This window comes from Nilaparvata lugens, chromosome 11 (assembly GCF_014356525.2).
Source record: "Nilaparvata lugens isolate BPH chromosome 11, ASM1435652v1, whole genome shotgun sequence".
NCBI lineage: Eukaryota > Metazoa > Arthropoda > Insecta > Hemiptera > Delphacidae > Nilaparvata > Nilaparvata lugens.
The window spans coordinates 38,330,774-38,342,002 of record NC_052514.1 but is presented as its reverse complement, the minus strand read 5'-3'; the positions used below and the strand labels follow the sequence as shown (position 1 = coordinate 38,342,002).

At 36.4% G+C, this 11,229-nt stretch overlaps 1 protein-coding gene across 1 annotated transcript; it reads right to left on the bottom strand.

The window, feature by feature from the left end:
- Window positions 1-2,986: 2,986 nt before the first annotated feature.
- On the bottom strand, window positions 2,987-11,169 carry LOC111057060 (fibroin heavy chain-like). The gene is made up of 3 exons (XM_022344487.2): window positions 10,890-11,169; window positions 6,078-8,056; window positions 2,987-4,474 (listed from the first exon to the last, which is right to left on the bottom strand). The coding sequence occupies exons 1-3, from the start codon at window positions 10,899-10,901 to the stop codon at window positions 4,219-4,221; spliced, it is 2,247 nt and encodes a 748-aa protein (XP_022200179.2). The 5' UTR covers window positions 10,902-11,169; the 3' UTR covers window positions 2,987-4,218.
- Window positions 11,170-11,229: the final 60 nt, after the last annotated feature.

Below are 11,229 nucleotides of genomic sequence, written 5' to 3'. Positions count from 1 at the left end.
CACTTTTGACTTGGAGGAATATGCGGCCTAGAGAAACGGAGGGAGATCAGCTAATTACAGTGATTAATAGAGTCAAAGGTAGAAGCGCAGTTGCCAATTTGTTGAAGAAAATCAGTCGAGTCAGAGCTTGCAGAGAATAAACTTCGCAAACTTTACATGAGCGCTTGAATACTCAATTAGATTAATTCTTGAATACTTTTTCAACTAGAAATAATAGAGCGCTGGCCGGTTCAGAGAGGTGACAATCATCCTACCGCTGTATGCTTTCTCTACTGCGCATGTCCCTCTCAAGTCAAAAGCTATTTTGTACAGAGTATAGTTAAAGCATGGCTGGCCAGAAATAAGGAGTTCAATTCCCGGGTTGACAAATAATTTTTGGATAGTAGCTTTACCGTAATTTTCTTCTAGCTGCTTACCCTGCTGTGGTCGATATTATTTTGCATTAGCAGAAGTCTCCAGGGTGATTCAAAGTATATATCTTTGAATTTTAGTTTAATTATATTCATGAATTCGGTATAGATTAATCTTATTATTTTTGAACCAGTTTTATAAAGCTCCAGGTTCTCAAAATTGAATAATTATAGTACTGTGACTCTCAAATTATGTCATATTATCTGCTTCAAGCATCTGACCAACAAACTATTAAAATAATCCACAACTATGAAAATATTCAACATATATTTAGCACGGTTTCGGTTGCATAAAAGCATGTTGAATCTCAATTGTGATAAAATACCACGATAACCCAACCGAGAATTTATCTTTTTGGGAAGCCTTCTCTGATTAGTTCTCGTAGCATTTAATAATGATTAAAATTGAACAGGCTTTTGTGCAACTGGGCCTCATTTTGCTGACTGTTTGAAGTGGGTAGGAGTTTTAATTCCGTATTGTACTTGTCATCATTCTTGCCAATTACAGCACTGAGTGCCGGTTGCACAAACGTCGGTTAAATTTCAATCGTGATTAATAGAAGCGTTTGCGTTTCGTAGGTAATTGAATTTGAAGGTAAAATTTTTCAAAAATAATAAAAGAATCGATATAGTTATTTGTGCAACTAGTGCGCAAAGTGACAGTTTGCTGCACCGAAAGAAACGTTTACGCCCGAGCCGTAGGCGAGGGCGGAATGGTTTCTTGAGTGCAGCAGAGGAACTTGCGCACGTATTTCACATTAAGTTTTTCCTACAGTTACCATTGAATATGAAAAGTGGGTAATTATGGGTAAAATTGCCTGAAATGCATCAAATGTTTTTCTGTGTAATTTTATTATTGATAAAAACCTTAATTTATTGTCAAATTGAATAAAAATGTTGTCCTTGGTTATAATATATAATGAATAATAATTAGCGCGTTGTGCTTGGTTGCACCTCTGCTCACTATAGCAGCCACAGCAGTCACTGTTACCAACTTCATTTTGATTTTGCTGCACTGGTGCTCCATATAACCTACTAAGTATTTTGCGTTGCCATGTTGCAAATCTGGAGTGCAGAAAAATTTTTCCCGCACTAGAACGGAAAAGTGATTCTTTGCGTTCTGTAATCAGTGCAGCAATGACCACTTTTCAACGTAACTGTAGGAAAAGAATAGATCTGTATCTATCACCCACATTGGTTAATTTCAACCCGTCTTATCAAGAAGGCCTGATTGGCTCAACCTGATTCTCTGATTGGTTCTCGTGAAATTAATCACAGTTAAAATTTAACCGGCTTTTTTGCAACCGGCACTTGGGAACTTGGAGAATAATGAATTACTCTATTCCTATGAATTCGATCTGGAAAATTCTTTAAATATATCTCATGATACTGGTTTACCGTTTAGTTGGAGTGCCACCAAAGTTCATTACTATTCCAAGGTAAATTATTACATTGGATGCTCGTTTTTTCCCGGTTATATCACTTTACACGAGGACATTTCATCCCAATATGGAAGAACCTCCAACATAAGATGCATCAGTCTATAATAATTGTGTGTAATTTATAGGTTATGGAGCTCATCTTCATTATCATATTGATTTTTGGTTAGTTTCTATTGATGCTTTACATTCTCCTGCAGTGGAATGAAGAGGTGAAATAGAATAATAATAATAACAATGATGGATTCACTGTACCTAATTTCTAATCTGTTACAGCTTTGTAGCTGCAATTTTTTCAAGTTATAAGGAATACTAGCGCAACAATACTCGGTTGCACAAAACTGTGTTGAACTTAATGATGATTAAATTCCATCAAAACCAATTCAACAAGTTTTTTCTCAAAAGTAAGATCTGTTCTGTTTGGTTCTCGTGGCATGTAATCCATGTTAAAATTTAATAGACCTTCGCAACCCAGCCAAAGTCTTCTTTCGCTGATAAGAACATTGGTTGGTTCCCATGGAGTTTGCATTTCAATTACAACAGCTGTAAATAACTAATAGTGAGTAGGTTTTGGATTTTTTATTTAAATTTTTCAAATAAGTGCATTATTTCTAAGTTTTTAATTTATTGTGATATATACTTTGATTCATTTAGAGTATAATATAATATCAACCTTCAAAATTCAAAATTTTTCCAATCATTATTCCTGGATCGAAAATTAAGTGACAAAGCAGTGTGTGATTACATAACCTCAACTTTTGGACAGAATTAACATTTTATCAAAATTTTTGGAAAGAAATAGATCAGGCTCAGCCTGGTTTCTCCTCCAATTCCATATAGTATTATGATTATAGTGTTTTTATACAATAAATGAATGAATGAATTAATGAATTGATTCAGTTTTCTTCCATACTATTATGGTTGTATGCTGTATGGATACTTGAGAAAGGAAAGTAATCCATGATGTTTCTTGAAGTTTTTCCATTTTTTTACTGATAGTTTGACACCTTGTGGGATCGGAATCCCCAAGTCCATCAGTATGATAATATGAGTTAACAGTTATGTTGATAATTTATTACTCTGTTAACAGGATTAGTTTGGAACAGGAAAATATATAATAACACTTTACAAATGCAATTCATAAATATTACAATTTTATTGTAAGAAATATTTTTTTTTATCACATGAGATTATCAAGTTGAATATGTGAGATATCGAAAACAATAAGAGTGATACAAATAAATAGAATATCCTACTGTTGAAGAAACATGAAAAATATAGAAAAACAATAATTATTTTGAAGGTTCTACTCGGAATATTTTTTTTTTTTTTGTAATACAGGCCTCAAGAGTGACGTTAATTTTAAGATATAGAACATTAGAAGAATTCAAATGAAGGTTGATTCAGTGAAAGTTCAAATTCAAATCTTAGAAAATGATATAGAAGTTCCAAAGCAGGTTGAGTCAGAGAAGAAAAGTGTATTGTATAATTTTCCTCCTATAAGACTGTCATTTTGATATAAAAATGGTTGAAACGTACATAACATATTGAAGGCATCTGGACAACAAGGAAGTCTAACTAATAAGAGCATTGGCATATTTACAAGAATGTATAGTAGAGAGAGTCTTTAAAACAGTTGAAATACAGAGCTTGAGAGAAACAGGAATCAAAAACTTGGAAATAATTGAATAAACTAGAAAAATACACTAACAGAGAGATTTGAGTTCATTACATGGTCATACTCTCTTATCAGATCAGATTCTCTTATCATTATTCAAATCAAATTACAAATATTTTCATTAAGATTATTGTTTCAAGATCGTTATTCGAATATCACTATCAAAAATTCGACTGAGTCATTGTCAATATTGTAGAATCGTTCCATAATTGAATGAAAACACAAAAATGTTGTCAAATTCTACACAGCTTTATTCGGTGCATGGTCGTGTACCGAATAAAACTGTGTAGAGTTGGACAACATATTTGCGTTTTTATTCGATCACTATTTTAGTTTCTTCTATGGGTACATATTCAAGTCCTCAAGATTGAATTCTCAAGCTCTGAAATTTCGAAATCTCAAGCTCCCAAGCTCTCAAATCCTCAAGTTTTCAAGTTTTCAAATCTCCAACTCATCAATCATCCAAGCTTTTGAGCTCTACTTAAATTGATTAGAAGTCCTTGTTAGCATATATTGAAGAATCACAGAATTCGTAAATCCCTATACAATCAAATCATCAAGTTCTCAAATCAATAAGAAGTCCTTGTTATAATCTATTTAAGAATCACAAAATCCGTAAATCCCTGTACATTCCAAAGTCCATACTATATTATCAAGGTCGTTATTCCAAAATCACAGATTCCTTAATTCTTCATTGCTGCACATTCCATTCCTCAGGGTGAGCAAAGTTGTACTCGATGGACCTGGCGATCTCAGAGGACAGCTGACTGATGTGTTCGCCGACTGGCACGAATCCGCGTTCGTCCGCGACATACTGGATGGTGTAGACCTTTCCGTCGTCACCTGTGTAGGAATAGGAGCCTGTCACAGCGAGGGAAGCCGCGTCTGTTCCCGCGTTACGCACCTGACCGTCGCTTTGCACCGAGATTCCGTTTTCCGTATCGTAACTGCGGAAAATGAAATAGAACTTGTGAATTTCAGTGTATTATACAGGATTGAGGTTCTTCTACAATGAATTAGACATGAGTTATTGTGATAGATTAAAAACAAAGTAATATTATTTTGTATTCTCTACTTGAATAATGGTAAAATCAACTATAATTACAGTAATTCATGATAATTAGTAATGCTTTTGATTATGTCTTGTACTGAACTACATTGACATTGGAATCCGTGTCATATTGTGTGTATTCTTGAGATTGAATCATCATTCTTAACAATGATTAGATTTTAAATTATATTCGAATATCAGAAGCCCTCAAAAAAAAAGTGAACATTGTGTGAAACAAATATGGATTTTAATAATTCCACTGAATATGTACATAGAGAAACAATAGCGCAAGTAAATATCCCATGGTATAGGGCGTTTATGTCGCAACTTTTACTGTTATCTCAAGCCGATTACTGTTGATTATTGTCGAATTTTACTGTTTTGTTGGGGTGAGAGTGTATGAACGGCACAATATGAGAGACTACCAGTGTCACACAGCTTCACTGGAAAGAATTACATGAGCTATGGGCTTGAGATAACAGTTAAATATGCGACATAAACGCCCAATACCATGGGATATCTACTTACGCTGTTGCTTCTATATGATATGTATGAGTGTTCAATCCATGCTTATCTATGAATAGAAAAAAAGAACAGGGAAGAGAATAGAGGATATATGATATGAATGAAATAAGAGACAAGAAAGAGGAAGATAGTAGAGGAGAAATAAGAGAAGAGAAAAGCAGAAAAGAGGAAAAAATAAATGATAGACGATATACGTGGGTCATTCAATTAGTTGTTCTTCGACGGTGCAATTCTCAAGCGGACTCGCCTTTGTTAACTGAGTCAATTTGCGATTATGTCTACGAAATACGGCGGAACAACTAATCAGATGTCATCGCAAGGTTGCCAACTCCATGCCCTGAGAGTTTCATATGAAACAATTCAGTCGTTTTTGAAAATTAGTGGTTTGTCTCGTTACTTATTGAATGACCATCATAATATAAGAGGAAGAGGACCTGAAATTCTCTACTTGGAGTGATTTCTGGAAGCAGAGAAGATACTCACCAATGATATACTGTATGATAGTCTATAATATGAAATTTATTATTTCTATAATCAAAATACGATGATAGTAAACAATATCCACTTGGAGATCTAGGATATTTGGATAGATTCCATTGCTTAAACCACATCTACGAATCGACTGTTTGTGCTGTACAGCGTGAAACTATTTGGTTTTCTAAAAACATGGCCTTGTTGCACATGTTGAATCAAGTTTACATTGCAAAAATCTCAGAATTGGAGAAATATTTGAGTATATACAATTTTTTATGGTGTTTCTAGTCATTATGGGTGAATAATAATGTATAATATGGCTTTTCTGGATATTATTTACGAATAATAACTTGTAACAACCTTGAAAATCCTGGTACATTTCCATATTCAACACAAGCAGCTTATCAATAGAATATAACAAAGTTTAAAGAGTATCCAAGCTCAGAAAGTGGATATATATGAATTCTTTAACAATAATTGAATAACTAAAATCCACTCACGAGTAAGCAAATCCGTCATCAGACTGGTCCTGGTTCTGTCTCAAGATGTACGACTGCACTGCAGCTGCATTGAAGGCTGCATTGGCTGCAATGGGGTAAGCCTGACGGGATGCACCAGATGCAGTTTGACTCGCATAGAATGCACCAGCATTGTGTCCTCTGCTACCATATGCTCCATAACCAAAGGCAGATGCATCCTTGGATGCACCGGCACCATATGCAGAGTGCACTCCATAACCGAATGCATTCTTGGATGCACCAGCAGCTGATCCAGAATGCACTCCATAGCCAGATGCAGATGCAACATCGGACTGGGCTTCAACAACATGTGCAGAATCAGTGCTGACTACTCCTGACTGGGAACCTACACCTTGGTGAATTTTAGCACCAAATTGGGCAGGCTGGACAAAAGTGGCTGCTTTCTTAGCGGAGAATCCATCTTTGAGACCATAAGCGCTCTTAGCATCGTATTTGGATGCAATGCTCCCGAAATTTGACACTGCACCTCCAAAACCATATTGTGCCCTGAAAGTGGGGACAGCTGATTGTGAGTGGGCAACAAAAGCAGAAGTTTGCGCAGCATTTTGTTGAGCCGCAACTTGTTTTGTGTCAAAAGCAGCAGAAGAAGATTGACTGGCAGCAGACGCGGCATGGGATTGTTGAGCTTGTGCTCCAAAAGCCTTAGCTTGTCCTGCGTATTTCACATCACCTCTGTATCCACCAGCAGCTCCAAACACTGATCCACCCCTTGCAACATGGACACTAGCTGGGACGACTCCATAGTTGATTGCTGACTTTTGGACAGCTACTTGAACTGGTTGGGCACTGTATCCGTAGGCATCTGAACCAGCAACATAGGCAGAGCCACTGTTCGCTGCATTGTAGGCTACTGACCCACTGTTTGCTGCATTGTAGGCTGCAGCATCAGACTGAACCACAAATGGTTGTTGGACTGCAACGAACTGAGCGGGTTGGACAAAGTGAGCACCAAAGTGGTTCGCACCAGCATTAGATGAGGAAGCACCATTGTAGGCTGCAGAATCTGATTGAACCTTCTGGGCAGCCACAGACTGAGCATTGAAGCCAGATGACTTGATAGCTGCTGAATTCTTGGCACCAAAAGCTTGGATACCAGAGCTGTAAGATGTGCTGCTGCCACCAGAGTTTGAGCCTGATTTGGAGACAGCTGATTTGAAGGACTGTGAGACGGATGGAGCAGAGTAACCACTGATGTACTGGGTTGAGGACACTGGTTTGGTGTTGAATGTGCTGTAACCAGAGCGGGTAGCTGCCTGAGCTGCCTGGGAGCTACCAAATGATTGGGACGCTTGAGAGCTACCATAGGATGCAGAGTTGACTCCTGAGTTTTGGTAGGCATCAGATTGGGCAGCAAATGCGGGCACAGCATAAGCAACAGGTGCAGGATGTGGTACAACTACTGGAGCTTGAGGTACAATTACTGGGACAGAATCTGAAACAGCTGATCCTGAACTAGCTCCGAAGCTTGAAGCTGATCCACTCCTGAAAGATGCTGAGGATTTCTGGGGTGCAAATGATTGGTAGTTTGAATACACAACTGGAGCAGGTGCAGGGAAAACAGCTGGTGCAAGAGCTACAGGTGCCACTGATGCATACTGAGACACACCAGCTGATTTGTAGGCTGCATCAGCTGATGCATACTGGGATACACCAGCTGAGGATGAGTAGCTTGATGATGGGTAGACAGCTGGTGCAAAGGCTGCTGATGCATGCTGGGATGCAATAGCTGATTTGGCGGCAGCATCAGCTGATGAGGAGAAGCTTGATGATGACCTTGAAGCAGCGCCACTGGAGGCAAACTGGGAAGAAGCGCCACTGCTCTGAATCTGGAAGCCTGTCTTGGAGTTGCTGACCTCGTAGGATGGTCCTCCAACCGATTCAACATGGAAGGAGTGTTGGTACTGTGCGGCTACACAGCAGAGTAGGGCTGTCACTACAACCTGCAACGCGAGATCAAATCAAATTTGATTTATTGTCTTACAAAGAATACAAATATATTGGGTGATATTTGACATTACCACATAGAACTGAAGAGATGGAAGTCATCTTCGATATGCAACAAAATCAAGTTTGAGTACTACAATAAGTAATGGAAACAAAAAATAACCATTATCAAAGAAAATCCTAATCAAATGCTGTAAATAGCCCCGAAGACTTCTGCTATTATAAAATATTGACAACAGGGTAAACTGCTAGATGAAAATTTGATAATTCTTGTATAGTAGCGCTCATCGAATTTCCATCTAACTGTTTACCCAGTGGCCAATATTCGCAGTAGCGGAAGTCTCCGAGGTTATCCACAGAATTTAATTGGGATTTTCGTTTGATAAAGATTATTCATTGATAAGCATTTGAACAAATGCAATTTCAAATTTATTTCCATCTGTAAACAGAAAATCACAATATCGGATGAAGAGGAAATCATTACAGTCACAAGAAGAACATAGTCATCATTGTTGAATAATGAATGAGTATACACATTTCTTTGAATGAAAAAGACTAAGAAGTTGTCAAAAAACCACTGATTTATTGATAATTAGAAAGACCGGTTTCGGCTATTACACCATTGTCAATCTCTGATAAACTCAGTTTATCACAAGACAATGGTGTAATAACCGAAACCGATCTTTCTAATTATCAATAAATCAGTGATTTTTTGACAACTTCTTAGTCTTTTTCATTCAATATGAATAATTACCACAATATCAACTTCTCAACTACACAAAAAGTGAAATACACATTTCTTCCCACCGTAGTCTCAAAAATCAACAATCTTGACTATGAAATAGATTAGAACAGTATCATATAATTAATATATATATATATATATATATATATATATTATATATATATATATATAGGTTATTTTATTAATATGAAAAGTAGAACATAGTCACTCTACAAGGAGACTATGGAATGTAAAGCAGATATCTACATATTCTATGATGTGTATAAATAGCAGAATAAGTAGATCTATAGTGAGGTCCACATTATAATGGCAGTGGAGAAAGATACTGGCGGAGAACAACGTTGCCGATCCTCACTGTCTTGCCAATGCCTTCCACAGACAGTAGCTGATACAGGTCTAATAATGTAATATCAACTGTTCATTCTCGTTCAAAATGATCAATTATATTCTATTGAGCGAGAATTTTTTTTTCAAAAATGTTATAATCTATTTATTTAGCATACACAACACATTCATAATCACAAAATACCAAAAAAGAAAACAATAGAGAATTCATAGATAAAACTAATAAAAAAATATTATTCACTTTTGACCAGGAAATTGGAGGCATGCTTCCAGGGTATTTCATAATGGATTTTCATAATTAAGATGGAATGTTCTGTTAATGAATTATTGATTCTACATTGTTAAAAGCCGATCTGGCAACACAGCAAAGCGAGAAATAGATAGCGCATTCGCTTTGTTGAATGATAGACAAGGATAGCATCATCAATAGGTTTTATCACTCTAAAAACCGATGATCACTGAAAAAAAGTCTTATCAATAACTTCGTCTTATCATTACACACTCTTTTTTCTCTCAAGAGAATCATGACAATCAGCAAGCATTGTATAAATACATGATAAATGAATTGATAAAAACATGGTATAAATAAAATGATCAAACAAACCAATCATAGTAAAGTTATGGAAGATACGTGTATCGGTACTTTGAAGTATCCTTGAAGTTGAAGTACGTTGGAGTTGAAAAACAAAAATACTCGAGCTTTATATCAATTAGTAAGGAGAAATTTACAGTATGTCGTATCAAACTGTGAATAATGAAAATTAAAATATTGGATTCTATCACAACATTTATCTTGAATTGATTCACTGTGAATATGATTTCAAACTGACACTGACTTGTCGCGAATTGAGACGCGACACGACGTGGCATGACATGACGTGACGTGAGTCTGGGAGATGATCAAAATATTTATGATTATACTATGATGCTCACATTGGAATAAAGCACATGTGAACGTTAATGATTTCATCATGATATCAACTCATCTAGCAGACTAACGTCACGTCATATCACATCGCTTCTGATTTTGCGACAAGGATAACTGATTAATTTCTGATCAAATTTGAGAATCGAGTTCCAGTCCCTGATTGAACCAGTTAATTTCTTTAGTTTTTAATATTTACTTAATAATCGACTGCATGTCGTGTTCAAATACATAAAAAAGTGTGTTTATACAAAGCAGCTCGGAATGGATCAAGAAATCATCACAGTTAATTTCTCATTGAACTCATGGATTCACGTAATTATTGATTGATTGATTCATTCATTGCTATTGTAATTTATTCATTCATCTGATTGAATTACATTATATTCATTGTATAGTTGTGTGAGTCATCAATAGGAGTATTATCATATTTAAAGAATAGGTACATACAACCATAGAGAAACGATAGCTTGAGTAGATATCCCATGGTATAGGGCGTTTATGTCCCAACTTTTACTGTTATCTCAAGTCGATTACTATTGATTATTGTAGATTTTTACTGTTTTGGTCGGGTGAGTGTATATGAACGGCACAATATGAGACTACCTGCGTCACACAGCTTTCTTGGGAAAGAAATACGTGGACTATGGGCTTGAGATTAACAGTAAAAGTTGCGACATAAACGCCCTATATCATGGGATAGCTACTCAAGCTATTGTTTCTCTATAATAGAATTAACCTATTCACAATATACAAAAATTTTAAATCTTGAGCTGAACTTTCATTTGGAAAACTAAAATTCAAAGTCACTCACCAAAGTCTTCATGATGACAGACGTTCACCGGGGACTAGATGACGAAGAACCAACAGAAGGAAATCTCCGAACCAAAGTGTCAGGGCAAGTTCACCAGCTCCTGTATTTATAGAATTTTCAAAACAATCCCGCAGAAGATTTGAAAAAATGGGTTCCAAGGAGAGACGCACGCGGGATCCTCTCTCAGCTCGAACTTGATGAAGGGTCTCTCAAGAACCGGTAACTTTTATGTTCCTGCAAAGGATCTGAAAGGATCTTGTTCGCCAATATCCATAATAATGGCGTGGAGATATAAAATTATTGACGTCCACTTCAAAGCGGGGGGCATACAAAATATTGT